The 20,214-nt window shown below is 43.5% G+C and overlaps 1 protein-coding gene across 1 annotated transcript in view; it reads right to left on the bottom strand.

Moving 5' to 3' along the window:
* CP (ceruloplasmin) overlaps positions 1-20,214 on the bottom strand; it is a 428,303-nt gene that overhangs the window by 255,839 nt on the left and 152,250 nt on the right. The window contains exons 7-8 of the mRNA XM_078668012.1: positions 11,813-11,952; positions 10,497-10,643 (exon numbers count right to left, since the gene is read on the bottom strand). Coding sequence (XP_078524138.1) covers positions 10,497-10,643; positions 11,813-11,952 — 287 coding nt within the window. The remainder of the gene's footprint in view (positions 1-10,496; positions 10,644-11,812; positions 11,953-20,214) is intronic.

A 20,214-nucleotide genomic window follows, 5' to 3' on the forward strand; every position in this document is an offset into this window, starting at 1 on the left:
GGAGCAGCGCTGGGAGTCAGGTAGGGAAACCAAGAGACTGGCAGGCAGCAGCGGCGTGGGGGCGACCTAGCCTGAGAACAGGGTCAGAGGTCGCTCCCTGCGCTGCCTCGCCGCCCCCTAAAGAGGGAAACCGGGAGGGAGGAGCAGCTGGGTGGCGGGAGCGGGGCGGCGAATGGGATTGGTGGGGCAGGGCCGCAGGGAGGCAGCGGCAGGAAAGTGCGGCGAGGATGGACGGCTCAGCGGCGGCTGGGACTGTCCGGGAGCAGGCAGCCAGGAGGTAGTGACAGCGAGGGCTGGAGCAGCGCTGGGAGCCAGGTAGGGAAACCAAGAGACTGGCAGGCAGCAGCGGCGTGGGAGCGACCTAGCCTGAGAGCAGGGTCAGAGGTCGCTCTCTGCCCCGCCGCGCGGCCCCCTTAAGAGGGAAACAGGGAGGGAGGAGCAGCTGGGTGGTGGGAGCGGGGTGGCGAATGGGCTCAGTGGGGGCGGGCCGCAGGGAGGCAGCGGCGGCAAAGTGCGGCAAGGATGGATTGCTCAGCAGCGGCTGGGACCGTCCCAGAGCAGGCAGGCAGGAGGTAGTCACAGCGAGCGCTGGAGCAGCGCTGGGAGCCAGGTAGGGAAACCAAGAGACTGGCAGGCAGCAGCGGCGTGGGAGCGACCTAGCCTGAGAGCAGGGTCAGAGGTCGCTCTCTGCCCCGCCGCGCGGCCCCCTTAAGAGGGAAACCGGGAGGGAGGAGCAGCTGGGTGGTGGGAGCGGGGTGGCGAATGGGCTCAGTGGGGGCGGGGCCGCAGGGAGGCAGCGGCGGCAAAGTGCGGCAAGGATGGATTGCTCAGCGGCGGCTGGGACCGTCCCAGAGCAGGCAGGCAGGAGGTAGTGACAGCGAGCGCTGGAGCAGCGCTGGGAGTCAGGTAGGGAAACCAAGAGACTGGCAGGCAGCAGCGGCGTGGGGGCGACCTAGCCTGAGAACAGGGTCAGAGGTCGCTCCCTGCGCTGCCTCGCCGCCCCCTTAAGAGGGAAACCGGGAGGGAGGAGCAGCTGGGTGGCGGGAGCGGGGCGGCGAATGGGATTGGTGGGGCAGGGCCGCAGGGAGGCAGCGGCAGGAAAGTGCGGCGAGGATGGACGGCTCAGCGGCGGCTGGGACTGTCCGGGAGCAGGCAGCCAGGAGGTAGTGACAGCGAGGGCTGGAGCAGCGCTGGGAGCCAGGTAGGGAAACCAAGAGACTGGCAGGCAGCAGCGGCGTGGGAGCGACCTAGCCTGAGAGCAGGGTCAGAGGTCGCTCTCTGCCCCGCCGCGCGGCCCCCTTAAGAGGGAAACCGGGAGGGAGGAGCAGCTGGGTGGTGGGAGCGGGGTGGCGAATGGGCTCAGTGGGGGCGGGGCCGCAGGGAGGCAGCGGCGGCAAAGTGCGGCAAGGATGGATTGCTCAGCGGCGGCTGGGACCGTCCCGGAGCAGGCAGGCAGGAGGTAGTCACAGCGAGCGCTGGAGCAGCGCTGGGAGCCAGGTAGGGAAACCAAGAGACTGGCAGGCAGCAGCGGCGTGGGGGCGACCTAGCCTGAGAGCAGGGTCAGAGGCGACGGCCTCATTAATATTCATGAGGCATGCAATTTGCGACCCCATTTAGAATCGCAAACAGTGTCTCAGACACTGTTGTGCACAGCATTTTGTGACTCGCAAATTGCAACTCGCAGTTCATCGCAATTAGTGAGTCGCAAAATGCTATGGTCATTCATCTGGCCCCAAGAGAAGGAAAGCCGGGGTCTGAAGCAAATGAAAAGCAGAGGGAGAATAAGGCACCCCTATATGATGGGATAGTCCACAAACCAGATCGACAACATGACTCAACAAAACCCTCAATTCACAGATGCTATGGACCAAAGATATCAATGCTGAAATCATCCTGCTGGTGCAATGGTGGCCACAGATTGAGCCTGAAAGGCTTGCAGCAGATGCCGGCACATGAACCCTTTACAGATGGACCACCAAACTTTACCTGAGGTGAAGAAAACTACACTAGTTGGTAAATCACCAAGACTGGGGGTTATGTTTTCCTTTGAACACCATGGATACCTACCATGTCAGCCTCCTGGCCTTAAGAACAAGGCAACAGAGAGCCTCCCCAAAAAGAAGAGTCTGGAGAAACAAGGATGGGATCCACCTGTACCTGTCTGTGGTGCCAAAAATTCAGGGAATGGGAAACAACTCTTTCATCAGACCCATTAAACGTCTAGCTGATTTACTGTCCTTACCCTACTCTTCTCCTTCATGGGAGAAGTCATTCATCTGGCTTCTAAATCCACAGCAGAGTGGTCTGCAGTAGAGTTCCTCACCATTGTCATGATGTCTCCTTCTGAGAGTGACTTCCATCTCAGCTCACCATCACAGAGTAGGTGGTCCTTTCAAAGTTCAATGTGGATGTAATATTTTACAATGGTTTTGGGGGAAGAATTATGTCCTCTATAGTTTAGGATTCTGGAGTATGTACTACAATCAAACATTTGTAGGTTTTTGTGGTTTTTGTGTTGAGCTCCTTCTCCTTGCATCTCCTGCTCTCCGTTGCAGGTCATGTCTGAGTCACAGAAGCCTGACAGTCTAAGAATATTCTAACCTGTGAAAGCATCTTGTAGATTCAAAGCTAGGTGGCAAATATTAGAACACAATAACAGATACGCGACTGCAACATCATTATCCTCAAGGGATTGTGGCTCTGACAGCATCCAACCATAAAACAGAACTGAAGCCGCTTTCATCACCAATCCTCAGGAAGCAAATGAGAAACCTTACAATTTATTGGTAGATTGTAAAGATCCACTGGAGAAAAGAAATCCATGTTGCCACCTACTGGATAGTAACTTTGCACTTGAGTCAGGGGAACTTTTTATTGCATGAAGAGAGCTAAGGTACAATTGAGAGAATCTGACTCTGAAGAAGCCTGATTGGCAAGTATTCATAAGCCGGTTGGAACTGCTTCCCCCTTGACTCTGCGGGTAGTTATTCATACCCTCGTGGAGATTAAAACATCAACTAAAGACCAACACAGCCGGTAGTCGAGGCATTTTTGCATCTGTCCACAGGTCATAGTGGCACAGGAAGCACTGTGAACACCTTTACTATTATAGTGCTCCATTCTTGATCTCATACGATGAGGTCCAGATATCTTTCACTGGCTTGCATCTATCCACGCCTACTGGTGACTCTTCTAGCACTAGAGTGACTCTTGTATTTCTAAATGAAAATAACACTTACTGTGATGTACAGGTGGCAAGGCAGTAGGAAGAAACATGTAAAGTACCAAACAGTAGCAAGCATACTGACACTACTATGTTGCTTCTTATTTGGCATTACTCGCCAGCGAGGAGAGTGAGATGGTTATGATGTTTAATTGGAAACGTTAATGTGTATTTTATATTACACATTAATTAATACATGTCTGATGTACCTCATTCAATTCTCTATTCATAATAATCGATTAATTAAAATCATTACATGTGGGTAGCCAAGTTTAGGTGGTTACCCATAGGTGCGAATTAGCGACAGTGATTAGCAGAATACAGTCACAGATATCTTTTTGTTTTAAAAGAGTGCATTGCCTGTAATCGTTTGCGAAGTGTTGCGGGCTAGTACATTGAAAGTGTGTCTTTGATGCTGAGCGAATATGGAAAGGAAGTGCAAAAAGGAAACTAGTTAGCCCTTATACATAATGCTTAGCAGGCGAGTTCCTAGGGGTGTGTGTCTCGATGAGCTGTTGTCCTGGCTCTGCTGTGGTCCAACTGAGATGAATTTAGGTGTTGAGTAGTTTGGTGCAGTATTCTTATGGGCCTGGTTCGTAGACACTTGCGAAAGTTAATATCTAGCTCTTTTGATGAAGTTTCCTTTCTCAGGGGCAGTTATTATTTTATTATTATTATTATTTAAGAAGCTTATAAAGCGCACGGCTACCCCCGGCGGGGATGTCCCGGCGCTACAGACTGCAAGCTGGAGAGAAATGAGCTGCTTATGAGATAGTAAACAACCAAGTTTTCAGTTTGCTTCGGAACAAAGGCTCCGAGTCAATGAACCTAAGATCCAGTGGGAGGCTGTTCCAAAGTTTAGCTGTTACTACACCGAACGCTCTGCCCCCGCTTCTGGCACGACGGAATCTGGGTATCACCAGGAGGCGTAGGCTATTCGATCTCAGAGACCTGACAGATTGAGTGACTGACAAGGCTTTGTTGTTTCTTCGCCTATGGTGTCTCAGTTACAGTAAATTTTCTGCTTATGGGCTGTGGTGGGTGCATCCGGGTAAGGCCCTCGACTGACTTGGTATCTTGACTCTATTGTAGGTCAGGTTTCCATTCTCTGTATTGATTAATCGGGACTTGGGTGTTCTTCTCCAGGAGTGTTGCAGTTCCTTTCCTTTTTCTGCGCACTCAGGTCGGCTGTGTGCAGCACGGCTTGAATGTTGTTGGTGAATTTTCCTAGTCTTGCAAGAGTTTGTGCAGTGTTAGCAAAGCACAGTTTGGATACATCCCTGCAGCTTCCAGGGTCATTGCCTCAGCAGATTGGGATTAAGAGGCGACGTTGATCGTTGGTGAGGTAGGGACAGCAACATACCAGATGTAACCAAGACTCTTGGTGGTAGTCGCAGAGCCTGCAAGATGCGTACCCATCCCTCCATCAATATAAATGTAATTCTTTAATTTGCTTAATTTTTTATCAAAAATCAATAAGCAATATTGCGAAGATGAAACAATCATCATTTATTTAGAGATGCAGGTATGGTGTCGCTGGAGGCACCTCTATGCTACTGAGCCAGTTATTGTTTTTTAATCATTGTGGGACTGTGATTATACTGGTGTGCTGAGTGGGGGACGGGGGCTTTTTTACGTGCAGCAGGCACGCCTAAGACAAGCCTGTCTGCGCCCGTCGGCATCCGGATGGGGCCAGGAATCCTGCATCCTGCCAGCCAGAAAGAAACAACTATCATTAATTAGGCTGGTTTCCCCAAAAGTGTGTTTGGCCTCCATGGACCCTCTGGCATGGCCATTCAGTTGCCATCACTGTAACTTTACTACCAAGGTTTGGGATAATTGTCACATGACTTCCGAAGGAAATGCTACTGGCTCCCACAACCAGCCCAGTATTGTAGGCAGGACACCAAGGAGTATCCCAGGATTCTTCAATATTCACTGCAGATCCCTTGTTAAAAATCTGAAGCCTATGTATAACTTTTTATGGGATCATGACCCGTGTGTGGTGTTTGGAACTGAAACTTGGTTTCATGAGGCATCCCTATGGAATATTATGGCTGCACTTCCATCCAACTAAACTATTACTAAAAGGAATCGGCTGGATAGGGTAGGTGGTGGGAGCTTCATCATTTTTAAGAATATCTATCATGGCAAAATACAGGAGCTTCCCATCACCGACTGCAAAGCCCTGTTGTTTTCATTAGATCTTACCCAGGAATTTAGAATATCGGGGGCCCTAATTTATTGCTCACCTGGATATGCTGGGATATGCTGCATACTAGTGGCAGGCTTAATGCCCCCCCCCTACATTCTGAAATGTGCAAACTGTATACATAGAGGTGACCTAAACATTCGCCTTGAAGCCCCCTTGAGCAATGTGGTGGCAACTTTCACTGAGGACATGCATGTGCTAAATTTAGACTTGACTAATTTAGCAGCTACCTATGAAGCAGGATACCTCCTTGACCCTATCTTTTCTAATATAAAGGATTCAATCACAGACCCTCTACTGCCTTTACTCTGGTCAGATCATCTGGCTGTTCCTTCCTCTGTCAGATACCAGGACACTATTTTTGTAACTGAAAGGAGCAAATCTCAAAACTGGTTTAAATTGCAGGAAGATATAGCTGACACTATGCAAAAAGCAATGGAGAAATGGAATGAATGTCTAGATACCCCTTTGACGGAAAAAGAATGGGCCACAACTGGAGCATTGACAGGCTTACTAACACCCAATGGGAACTTATGTATATTGCATTTTAAATATCTTCATCAGACCTACTATACGCCTGCACGACTCTGCTGGTATGGCCTACGTATAGACTCCAGGTGTCAACGCTGAAAAGCCGAAAACGCAGATTTTATACACCTTGCATGGTCTTGCACGGTAGTGGCGGATTATTGGGTGATGGTAACACAAATATTGGGTAACATGGTAGACACAACTATTGAATGTAATGTTTGCACATGTCTGTTAGGCCTGGTGCCAGATGTACGCGCTGTTAAGCGCAAATTTTGTGCAATTGCATTACTCCTAGCCAAACTTAGAATATCACTGAGCTGGGGTAGTAGAAAGGCTCAGAGGGTCAAGCACTGGATTCAAGATTTGGCTTATTGTAAAGACACCCTGCAAACTTATGAGGAAGAGTTACCTGCGGGTTCGAGACCTAGAGATTACTGGAAATATTTAATAGAATACATGAAAACGTACAGCATTGACTAACTGTATAAATCAGCTACACTACTGTGAATTGTCTTTATGGATTACACTGTATAGTCAAATCTGGATGATGGATGTTGTTGTGCAACGATCTGTATGTTAATTTCTGTGTGACATTGTATGTCTTCGTAAATGCAAATACATTTATTTTTTTTAAATCTCAAAACTGGGTTAGACTAGCCATCTCTGCCTTGAATGCACAACTACGCTGCACCATTCCTGACCTAGAACACAAAGTTGCCTTAGACAAACCTGTGTGGATCATTGGATAATAAATTCTGTGGAGGTAACTCTGTCTGTAACAGCGAGGTCCTCACAGAGAATCCATCCGCCTGCTCCATGGTTCAGTGAAACTTTAAGATTAGAGAAAACATTTTGCAAAGTCTTAGAAAGAGACTGCGGGAAATCATACAATGTGGGTCTAAAAGCAGAGTATTACCACTGGCTCTGCAAGGTCGCTAGGGGGGCATTTATTCTGATCAAATTGCTAATGCCCAAAACGAACATAAGATGCTGTTTAATGTAGTCAAGGAAATTTGGGGCCCGATAAAACTATCTTCCACTCCTTTACTGTCCCAGAACAAGTGAGAAGAATTGGCCAAATTCTTTGATAAGAAAAGACAGCCGACATTCATTCACATCTCACATATGCTCCTAAGGCAGACACACAGTCGTATAGAACTATCATTTGTAGTTATACTGAGGAAGACAGCTCAGGGAGGGTGGATAACCCGCCTAGCGTGTCCCTGGATGATCAGACAATTGAATTGCTGCCCCTGCTGGACTTCTCGTCATTTTTATTCATACTAATGGTTGATTAAATCTGATTCTACATTGAACCCACTCCCGCCACCCTAACTTAGTTCTCTTGACCCCGATTTACTCCTACAAGTGGTTGGATTTTTGAATTCCTCACCCAGAGAAGAGCACATACCAGCGGCTTGGAAACATGCAATGGTCTTACCACTGCTAAAAAAGCCCAAACTTGACCCAACTAGTTGGTCTAGTTTCAGACCAATTTCAATGATGCCTATTCTCTGTAAGATCCTGGAAAAACATGTTAACTTGCAGCTTACAATTTTTGTGGAGGAGCACAACGGTCTGCATCCATCTCAGTCAGGCTTGAGGACAGGGCACAGCATGCAATCTATTCTCCTAGGGAACATCTTAGACGGCTACCAGATAAGGGTGGTAGAGCCACACTGATTTTATTAGATCTAAGTGCGGCTTTTGACACTGTCTCCCATTCCACTCTCATGAAAAGGCTCATATTATTAGGTTTTCAGGGCACAGCACTATCTTGGTTAACCTAGTTTCTTGAAAATTGCTCATTTCAGGTCGTCTGTGGGAGTGCCAGATCAGAATCTCATGCCCACACCTGTGGCGTTCCTCCGCACACGTCCTTAAGTCATGCGCTTTTTAATATCTATGTACGCCCTCTTGCGGAGGTAGTGGAAAGCTGTGGGCTTACCTTGTTCTTGTGTGCAGACAACACACAGATTATCTTTGCTTTGTCATCTGCACGGGGACTTTGTACCAGATGTCTGGAATTTATGCTTTAGTATGATTTCGATTTGACTGAATACAAACTCGCTCAAGTTTAATGACGAGAGGCCAAAGGTCTTGGGTAATCCGCCAGATTTGTCATCTAAAATTAAAAAAACTTGGCTTTTGGCTGGATGAGAGACTAACCATGAAGTCAGAGGTGGCCAAAGTGGTAGCCAACTGCTTCACTGTACTGAGATGGGTTAAAAAGATCATTGACATATTACCTCCTGCAGGTCAAAAAAACTGTAATTCAAGCACTGATCTTGTCGGGAATAAGATATGGGAACATTCTATACTTGGGAGCTGAGAAAGCAGTCATTTGGCGCATTCAAATAGTACAAAATACTGCGAAAAGACTACCAAATATGCGTCTGATTCAAATCTGCTCTGGAAGCTCCACTGGTTGTCCATAGAGAAACAAATACAATTCAAAGTCTTGTGCTATATGCACAAGGTATGATTTGGCATGGTCCCAAGATACATCCTAGAGCTGGTGGTACCTAACCAACCCGAACAGCTGCTCCAGTTATCCTGACAGTCCCTCTGTAGCATGCCCAGAATCCACCAGCATGCATGGGGAGTGGGTAATTGTCAAATCTTGGCCCAAAGTTATGGAACAACCCTCCAGAAACACTGTGAAGCTGTTCTTCCCTTAATTAGATTCGCTGGGATTAGAAGACCTGTCTGTGTTAGAACAGGACTCTTTTGTTTTCACTTTACCTGGATCGAGTACCGGGAAACCCCTTAGGGTAGCTGTGCACTTTATAAGACGCAATAATAATGAAAATAATTATAAGACACAATAAAGTCTTATTTGTTCATGTTTATTTAGTTAATATTTATTTAACAGGCAGTGCACTTTAATTAAAACAAGGCCTGAACTATTGCTTTGAGGTATATAACTAATAGACTATGCCTCATAGTGAAACCTAATAGTCAATAGTAGCAGGGGAAGGCAATGAAAACATATTTAATGTCAAAATCGAAAGCTGGGTAATTCAAACTAAATTGTTCACATTGTATTATATATCTCTAACTTTGAGCTACTTTGCATAAAGGGGGCATCCCATGTTTGTGACATGGGTGTTACCATATACCTACCCAGGAGTTTTGATGCAAATACCTATCTACTAACATTGCTAGACAGGGATTTGCACCACAAATGATGGCTCATTTACACAGCGATACCAAAGGGGATGATGGACGGAGCGTTTGAGCAAATCAGACACTCACCATCAGTCAACTGATCTGGGTTTAATACACCATCATTCTTTAGCTCACTCCACCACCCCAGTTCAGACATGGTCATATGCAAATCAGTCTGACCCTGTGCCTCATGGGAACAGTCCAGCCCGAACTGCCAAGCCATGTCTTCCCTGGACCGGAAACAAGCATCCTGGGCAGGTTTCGGGTTCATAACCATCATCAGCCAGGCTATCTTGAATCCAGTGGCAAAGTGAGCAAGGGACCCACTGGTGGGCATACCCTACCAACTTAGGGCGAACAAAGCGATACCAAAGGGGTCTCGCCGGGATGTTGATGTTACTCACTCGCGATCGCCAACTTGACGTTGAGGACCGCAAGCAAGCAAAAATTGCGCTATGCGTGTTTGCACTGTGCTCATGCAATTAGCGTAGTGCGTAGTACCGCAAAGTATGCACGCTCCGCAAGCGTAGCGTAGTACTATGCCCAGAGTTAGCCGTTATTTGGTTTGTGCCTGATGCTTTGTACTAAGTGCACTCTGACCAGTAGTTGATGGTTGTCCTCACTAACTGTGATTTATGTGTTGATTATGAAAGTGGCCTGATTGGCCTGATGATTTATGTAAACCCTGTAAATTCATGACAAGTGCCCGGTGGCACAGGGTATATATGTGATTATGTTCTAATGTGTTTTATGGATAATACAAAGGCTATTTTTATATAACCTTGTGTGGAGTTTCCTTTGTGGTGTGCCTACTGTGTCACTGCTGTGTGAGTGTGTTGTGCAAACGCTTTACACATTGCCTCTGGGATAATATTGACTGCTCTGCTAAGCTACCAAGGGGGTGAGCAGGGGTTATCTTAAGCGTGTAACTCCCTTGCCCTGATTAAAGTGGTGGTTTCTGCCTGGCTTAGGCGCATGCCCTAGCCAACCAGAAATCCCATTTCTAACAGAAGTTGAATAGTAAGGGACCTTTTACTGTATTAACTTTGGTACTTGATGGATGCAGTTAAACCCAAACTATAAGTGAAATTATATTGGGACTCAAACAGGTTTACCATTGTTGGCAGACATAAGGAAATTTCACATGTATATGCCATATTATTTCTCATAGGATGCAGTGTGACATTTGTTAATATCTAATCACGTATAGCACAGGTTGACATCCATGATTTATCAGTGTACAATGGGATGGCCATCCAGAGAAACCCACATTCAGCAATTGTAAGAACTGAAAATGACCAATATAGAGACCTTAAATGTGTAGATCTACCATGGTACATTGAATGATACTGTGCTCACCTTCGGCCTTGACCTCAGTGTTGTATAGTGCACCTTCACTGTTCTTGCTGTAGCTCACACCATGAGCCTGGATGCTGAAAGGATGGCTTGCCTTGTTTTTGAAATTCACAATGAGGACATCCCCCACTTCTGCTTCTATGAATGGCCCTGGTAACAACAAAGCATCCATCGCCATTATGCATATACAAAATGGGTAGAATATTGAAAACATAGTCCATGTATTATACTTACATGCATACATGCAGACAAAAAGTCCCCTAGACTTGTCAGAAGCTTTTGCGTGGCCAGGGGAGAGAACGTTTGCAGGGCCACTCTCTGGTTTATGAACCAAGAAGCAATTTGCAGTTAGGGAGACATGCATGTACTCGAGGGAAAGTGAAATTACGGAGTATGCGCCTCCTAGTGGTATTACTTCGTTAAAAGCCATGCGCTACATTCGAGAATTATTTTGATTTGTACCCACGACTTGAGGTTCAGCACTCCTTCAGTTTCACATCTTTGGCTGTCACTAAGCCAGCAGCTGCATCTCGATTATTTCTTACCAGTGGCAGAACAATAGCTCCTCCAGCCCCCGTTGTGGTGGTGGTTGGGGGGGGGAGGGGCTTGAGCTCTAGGAGGACCCCAGTCCAGCATTGGACATAGGTGGCAGTCCCTTGGCCTGAGAGCTCTTGACTGGGTCTGGAGCGTGGGGCCCCCCTCCATTCACTTTGCAGGGTAGCCCGTTTGCTTTGTTACACCACTGCAGACTTCATGTTAAAGTTATCCACAGAAGGTTTGATGTTGTTCCTGTACCCTAATGCCTCATCTTGCACCATGTATTTTGTATTCTTGTTGTGCCTAGAGTTATTCTTTGTATACCCATCCTGATTTAATGTAAAGCGCTCTGTTATCCGCAAGGATCTTGTTCGCGCTATATAAGACCTTCAAAATAAATAAATAAAGAATCCCCACATGTCCCTTCTGATACTGGCAGATATTGACATTAAAACTAACAGCAAATTTATTGACTGGGCAACGTTCTGAATGGTATAACATGCTATCACAACTTTACTCCAGCCTAGTTAAAAGCAATGTGTTGTCATTTCTAATTTTAATTCAGCGACTAGTGGTTACATTTGAAATACTCACATAATAAATTCACCCACCTGCTCACACATTCGCTACCTTGTTTACGCCCTAGCGGCTCATCGAAGTGCAGTGATTAAGGTTTAAAAGCGCAAATGGATTGTATGTAGCATTGGGGATTCACTCTCTGCTGAGGTGCATTCACTGAATCCAACTTCTCCAGGAAAATATCATGATATTTAGTAACTTACCCAAGATTCCAAGGTGCTCTTCCTCAGGGGTCCTTTCCTTGCGATTTGTGAAGGTTTCATCTGTGTACTCCCTGTAAACAGCCTTCTTATATGAGCCTCCAATTCGGTTTTCGCTTCTTTCAAAAAATACAGTTGATTCACTGTAGAAGGCAATTTATTAAATTAAGATACAATATCAGATTACATAATAACAATAAATGTTAAAACATTTTGGCCTGTCACAAACAAGTCCCAAACTGAAATGCCCAGAGGCATCATTTATTCAATATTTATTTGAGAGTTCTATCTTTATTCTGTGTGCAGCACTCATTATCTCAGATCATCTTGCAAGTCTACTTGAATAGACATGCTACTTGAAAAGTATTTTCCAACATCACCTGGCAAAGTAATAATAAATCCAACATAGGATCATATTGCATCATTTGTTACCTTGATTCCCATGTGTGCTCATTGTTTATTGACATCTTGTGAATTATAACAAAAGGTGGGAAGTTGTGTACAGTATGCACAGAGGACAATTATTCAATTCCAGACTTAAGGGTCTCCCAGTCAGGATACACAGACCCTCTCCAATTTATGTGGCATTCTTCATCATCGGGCTGTACTCCACAGTTGGTGGGGTGTGCAATATCCAACAGGGTCCGTACAAGAAGCACATTTTGGAGATCTATTCTGTGATCAAAACAAGCCCAAGGGTACAGTGCAGGAAGATCTTTTTAGAAAGGGCAGAAGTGATTGGATAGTATTGAAATACGTTTATTCTTATAATAACTAACCATGGTATGGAAAGAAAGAAAAATGTATGGGAATTTATAATCCCTAAACTCCTGATTTATAAAGTGGTCAACATGTTTCTGCCAGTTGGCCCATCTGAGCCATTGGCATTTGTAAGGACCAGTCACGGGAAGCTGTAATACAAATAAAGCCTTTTGGAAGGATTTAACTATTCTGATCTGTAGGGCAAAGCACATGCATACACATATATGACAATAATGCTAAACCAGATAGTCTGGAGACTCTTTGGACCGGTTAGAAACAGATAAAGGAACATGAGATGTTTCACACCCTTCATAATGGTGTGATCAAGACCCATTGCCCATACACACATTAATAAAAATGTAAATAAACATACACCGCAAAGTGTGAACACAGCATCTGATGCAGTACACTTGTAAGTTGAAATGAAATGCGCACACCTGAGCATGGTTGTTCAACATACCCTAACCATGAGAAGAAAAGGCAACATTGGGAGCAAGGCTATGTTGCTGATGGTCAAAATCTTCGATGGAGAGTCACAAGTTCAAAACAAAGAAGGCACAACTAAGATAAAAACACAAGCTGTTGTCTGGTGGACTATTCCTAACTTGGAAAGCTCATTGTAGTGTCAAAGAAAATGTGAGCAAATAATATCTGCAGTTGAGAAGTATTTGGTGCCATGTATCCCCTGAGGAAATTTCAAGATTATAGCACCCATTGGTGTTTAGGTATTGTTCAATGAAATGACCCTTTTTGGAACAATGGTTCAAAACTAATTGTCTAAGCTAAACGGAAATTAAAGGACTCAACAATTGAGAGCTGGTGCTGCTCTATTCATGTGAGGCCAGCCATGTATCATTGCACTAGCAGCAAAGAGGAAGATCCTTAAAGCATTCATGATTACTTAAAGTAGAACTACAGAAGTACTCTTTTTCATACTCTTACTAAAATGATGTTGGATGTTTTGTGTCGATGCACAAAGGCATGTAAAAGTGCAAAGAAAGAACAGTCCTTTCAGTTTGTAATAGTTTTGTACATGAACATTCCCCATAAAAAATGGGGATAAAATGAGAATATTTGGGGAATGTTCAATACTTTGTCTTTATTCTATCTACTTTGGAAGATCGAATAAAGACAACAAATTGAACATTCCCCAAATAGTCTCTTTTTAATTCCATGTTTTATGTTCTCTGCCCAATTCTCAAATGCACGTAAGAGCACAATAAAGTGTACTACTTTGGGGCCGATTCCGATTCAGGAAAAACCGCTCCGAATAGCCGTTCAGAGCGTTTTTCCCGTACGAATCGTACCCTGCAACGTCCCCCGTACGTACGATGAAGTACGATTCGTACCAGGATCCGTACGAGTCGTACAGAGACCGTACGACTCTAATCTCTGTACGATTCTCCCTCGGAACCCGCTGTATGCGACATCTGTACGGTTCATGGCTGGTTTTTACGACCCAGCAAGTATGATACGTACACCCAGCGTACATGGGGTGTACGGACTGTACGGTGTGTATGTGTTTGTGTGCTTTTCCGTACGACTCGCCCTTACCTGACGTGGACCGTACGAATCGCGTCCTCATACCCTGGTCCGGATCATAGTCGTCGGGTTGTACGGCCTGCGTACAAGTCGTACGGCATGTGTACGAGTCGTACGGCTCACGGTTTCAGCCTTGCAATACATACGGATCGCGACAATTCGGACGGATCAACGGAATACGGATCGTACTACGCGACTTGGACGGACGGGTACGATTCGTACAGAGAGGGCTCCGGATACAAATCGTACGGATGTTTTTTTTCCCGAATCGGAATCGATCCCTTTATGTTTTCCAAAATGACTTTGTTAATAGGGCCCTATTGTTTGTAAATCGATTTTGGTTAAGGATGGTTAGCCTTGTTAAATTAGCAATGACATAACAACATTAATTGAAAATGAAGTTGTTTATTCATATTGAATATGTGAAATGTAGATATTTCCATTTGATACAAAATGTGTGCCTGAGATAGAAAGAGAGAAAGTAAGATGTGAAATGACCTCAGGTTTGGTTACTCCTCAAAGCAAAGAGTTGAAAATAAGAATGCTTGTTGATAAGAAGAGGATACATTTTTATTCTATCAAGAGCCCAATAGCCCATGTGTTGACAGAATTTTGAACGCTCAGTTGTTAAATTAGCACAGTCGTGTAGTTTGTTGGCAGAGGCAAACACTTCAATGGACAGCATCTGTCTGTATTCAGAAACATTTCCCAGAAAGGAAAAGGTGTGTTTACCACAGTACTTGTAATGCCTCCTTGGAGGGAATTGTGAATGAAGGTATACTAACCAGTTACAGCTATCGTGGCATTTTCAGATGTATTAAATCCTAAACAAGTTATTTACCTACCACTTGGCAGGGACAGTGATAGGCAAGAAACATTTATGCAAAAGTTCTGTTCAGTCTGCCACCTACCAACAAAGGTGCTATTGCATACTGTTATGAGAAAGATAGGACACCTATGCTCATCTATTGAATATTGAGGCACCTATGATGTTACTTTATGGAATCACTACCCTCTCCTTCTAATCCAATAATTTTTAATGTCAAATGTAAAATGCTACTATATTTTCTGAATTGGACCTTTCAATTGAATGCAATCTTGGGAAAATACAAGCTCCAGTTAAGCAATAAACAACTTTTAAACTCATCTAGGATCATGCTTTTTGTTTCATGAAATTTAGTATAAATCACACTGCCTAGATTCTCAGAGGATCACGCTTTTAGCTTATGTTCCTGTAGTACTTAAACATATTCTGGATTTTGTATCCCTGTAGTTTCTGGATACCTTTATTTTGCTACACTGGAATCTGTAAAATGATGATTCAGTAGGATATCCAGGTGCAGTGGGTGTGCAGCACACGTTGAATGCCATTCGCCATATGGTAAGGGTGTCATTAAGAATTACATGAGTGACTTGAGTGATATTGTTTAGGGTGCGCAAATGCTGTAGGAGCACTACATTATGGAACAGTTTTGGTACAGACATTTTGAAGAGCTTTTGCTGACTCTGTAGGGACTTTGATACCATGCTGCTGCTAGATAGATTTGAATTACAAATTTAGGAATAGTGCATTTATAAATTGGTGTGCTTTTTATTGATAACATCTCCATTTTACATTTCATTACAACTGTTGTTTTCTTTGCTCAGTGATTTAGTTTAAGTTGTTCATATTATACATTGAACAAATAAATGTCTGAAAGGTAACGAGGGAATTTTTGAAGCAAAAGTGTTATGCTTTCAAAAGCATTAATTATTAATATCCCTTAGTATTATTCACAAGATTACGATGTATATGGAATAATCATCAAGCTGTGATATATTTTTGAAAATTAATTAGGGATGTATGACGTTACAACGCATACTTTTACAACGCATACCTTTACAGCGCATTTTTTACAATGCAACAACCATTACAACGCATGCCATTACAACGATTTTTTAAAAACTACCTTTACAACGCATTCCATTACAACGCATACTACCTTTACAACGCATACCATTACAACGCATAACATTACATTGCATGTATGGTAAGTATTGGATAGTGTAGGGGTAAAAATTACTATTCTAACTCCAGGGGATGCAACAGTAGGGTAAGTGTTGGATAGTGTAGGGGTAAAAATAACTATTCTAACTCCAGGGGGGTGCAACACTAGGGTAAGTATTGGATAGTGTAGGGGTAAAAATTACTATTATAACTCCAGGGGGTGCAACAGTAGGGTAAGTGTTGGATAGTGTAAGGGTACTATGCGTTGTAATGTTATGCGTTGTAATGACATGCGTTGTAGTGGTATGCGTTGTAGTGTCATGCGTTGTAATGGTTGCGTTGTAATGGCATGCGATGTACTGGATGTTGCATTGTAAAAGTTTCGTTGTAATGGTAGTGCCTTGTAAAAGTTGCATTGTAAAGGTTGTTTCCCATAAATTAGTTGAAGAAACAATGGTTAAAATGTTCTGAACTTGATTCTATTAATTTGGAGCAAACTGCTTCAGTCCAGAGAAACTGAAATGTTCCTTCAAGCTCTTTACTGTGGTTGGTGCGGTCTTATTACAAGTGCACCTGAATGGGCAATATGTATCCTGTAGCATAATTCTCTATGAGACTGAAAATTGCAGAATGCTGACATACATTTGTTGATAAAACTGTATTGGCTGTACCAGATGTTTTAGATCACTGCCAGTGGAATTTGGAGTATGCCGAATGGGTGTCTGAGATATTTACATATTACCTGAAGTGTATGTATTGGAAGGCAATAAAGTTGGTCAATCAAAAGCAGGAGTATTGTATGCTCTTCTCAAAGTTTAATATTAAAATAGCCTTTTGGTCTGGCACAAAGAATAGTAAAACAGGTACCTTTTCTAGCCGAGCATCAGAGGATTTACTAGAATGAATTCATATTAGCAATTTAATTTCATCATATTTACAAATCTAACAGGCTATTCCATTGCTATGTTCAGCCTGAAAAAGTACCTTTGCTTCTGAAAGTGTATTCTTCTCAGGAAGGATGAACAAATATGTGAAAGGTGAAACTCACCAAATGGGAAAGACATTTTTATACCAGGCCATCCTGAAAATATATTCCCACTGACAATCATGACTCTGGAATTTATATAAGCACACCATTCATTCAATTTGTGTGAAGCATTCCAGGAGCTCCCAAGTATCTTACTGACCGAAGCAAGCTGTTCCTGTAGGATGAAAAGACCCAGCTGACTCCTAGACTAAGGGTGGATTAGGGCGCATTATCTTTACCAATCCGCTCATTGGATAGGATGGTTCAATCATGGATGTCTACCAGTTTTTCAAAGTTTCAACTCAGATTGCATTGACCAACCGAGAGTTTGCTTTGTGTGATTCAAGCACGCTGACTTTGAAATTGCGAATCAAGATTTGGCACGGGGTGATGATGATGTTGCCAACACCAAGTAAGAATACAAAACACAATGCATCTTCGGAAAGTAGTGGACATCTTTAACCACCTTATTTAATGTCCCAGTAATTTAGACATTTTATAAATACAAATATTACAGACATGGTAGCCAGTACTTCAGGAGTATAGGTGCTGTAATTATATATTTTACAGTACCTAATCATGGACCGTACCTCTAAATCACACACAGTGTCAGCCTGCTGATTTGCTCTCTGCAAATGATCAACTTTATAAAGTCTCTCCTTATATCATCATTCACATTTCTTCTTTACAGGGCCTATGAAGCCTTCATGCCTTTCCATAGGCTAATGTATTCACTATTGATTGTGATATTCTGTGCCATTTCCTTTGCTCTTAGGTTTTCCTGATTGCTGTGCCTTGACACTGTGCCATCCAAATATACTAACTGCTGCTGGGATGCAGGTTTTGGAAGTGTTCATAGCCTAATCCTTACCTTCAATATGCAATTTAAATATACTAGTTGCACATTTTTAGACATCTGTGTGGTGCCAATACTCTGCTGGTTCATGAAATCCATATATCTAGATATGTTCACTGCTTAAACCCCAAGAATTGGTTAGAACCAGGTGGGAATCTTTTTGAACATATCCCTTTCTCGTTGATTTGATACATTTGATGGATTCTTCTATCAAACCAATTCACTACTTGGGCTTAGTTGTCCTCTGAAATTCTTCTAACAGGAACAGTACATACGTTTTGTGAATGTAAGAATTGTATCAATGACAGGTCTCAATCTTGACTTGTGGTATATCAGGGATAAAGCAGTATTGCAGTAAATAAGAATAACTCCCTCACTCATCAAGTGAACCTACTGCAAACCATAAATATTGATACCACCAATGTGCGGTATTCACCAGGGGCCGTATTACAGAAGAGACCTGGGTCGCAAACAGCAAATGTGTGCCCTTTTTGTAATTGGGCCCCCGAGCGGGATTACCACATCACTCTGAGTACCGCACATCAGAATGGTGGATTGGGTGTTAATATTTAATTTTGACCTCATTGCAAGGATGGCCAGGTTTTACCTGGTGACATTTTTCAGGGAAAAATGGGCCACATGCGTTGATTTTTTCTCATCTTGGCACACTAGTTTATGTGAATATTACCAGTTGCATCCACTTTAGGACTCCCGCAACTTGTGGAATGATAGCCTGAGAACTGACTCTAGGAGATGAAAAATGCGGTACTGCATTCTTCCTGCTCATTTTAGAGAGACATCTAGTGATGACGTATGGTTCTGCTCCCTTGTGGAGCTGGCAGAACAAGGATAAAGAGACACATACATAAATGGATGCAGGAGAAGGATAGGGAGGGGAGTATTGCCAACAGCATAAACCCTGTTGTTTACATAGCAAAATACCTTACTGCAGTATTAGCAAATGTGGTGTTTTCTATGTTTGTAAATGGAGTGTGGCACTAGTATTGGTTTCTACTCGGATTAGTGAGTGTTGGGGACTATCTCACAGTGCACAAATGAATCCTGAATGATGGTGCAAACTGGAACGTGTGCAAGGATTAATGAGTGATGTACAGATGTGCCCAAGCAAATACTTCTTGTAAGTAATGTACATCTTGCTTCATACTCAAAATGATACAGCAGAGTAGAGAGACAACGGTCATGTATGACCAATTTCAAGAAAATCTTTAGTTCAAAAGTCCAACCATCAATGTTTCAAGACCCTCTCGGCCGATGTCATTCAAAAATATTCTTCATTCATTATTCCTTCATATTGAAACAGCCAACTCAGAGAGGTAGGCAACGTTTCAACATAGAAAAGGGAACTTGCTGGTAGTGCGGTGCTCTGGCCCTTAACTCCCCCAATTTGGCTTGATTCATACTCAAAATAGCAATGGTCATATCTGAACAAGCATTCAAGATGCATCAGTGATGATGCAAATCTGAATAAGGGCTAAGGATTACTGAATAAAATGGGACATTTAAACTGAGCAATGAAGTCAATCTAGCTATGCAGGTAGGCCTAATGAGTGATGATGAAAATATGAATATGAATAGTTATTTGATTGCATATAACTAGTAATTTGTAACATTTGTGGAGCAATGTTAATACTGATGCCTGAGACCCCAGTCTGAGGTTTGATGTAATCTGTCAGCATTCACCTTGGTATCCACTCATTAATCAATGCATATGCTCACAAATTAATTTATCAAGTCAAGAATCCATTCATTCATTTAATCAATCCCCAATCTATGAACTCACTCATCTTATGCTTACCCACTTACTCATCCATCCATCCACACACTGATCCAACCTGCTATTGGCTTAGTATCCCATTCATCTACGCATCCATCCACACTCGCAAACAAAACAATCAGTGAAGAATCGCTGTCTCTTTTAAAATAGCCGAAACAATTGACTTTACCAATGCTTATTTTTACATAATCACATGTACATTTCTGTTCATAGTTACCAAAAAATCATGCAGCTTAGCGCAGCAAGTCACATTGCCGCGCTTCAGGATAGGGAAAGGGTAGGAATGTGCCATACTTAACACTGTTCGGTGCGTAACTGGCTTTACCCTGTGCTTGCACATGTGCTGCCTAGAGCCAATACAGACACCCTTGCAAGGGTGGTTGCCCGCACCATGGTGTAAGGGTGCCTAAGTTGAAAGCAAGATTATTTTTGTGGA

Source organism: Lissotriton helveticus, chromosome 11 (assembly GCF_964261635.1).
Source record: "Lissotriton helveticus chromosome 11, aLisHel1.1, whole genome shotgun sequence".
In the NCBI taxonomy this organism is placed as follows: domain Eukaryota; kingdom Metazoa; phylum Chordata; class Amphibia; order Caudata; family Salamandridae; genus Lissotriton; species Lissotriton helveticus.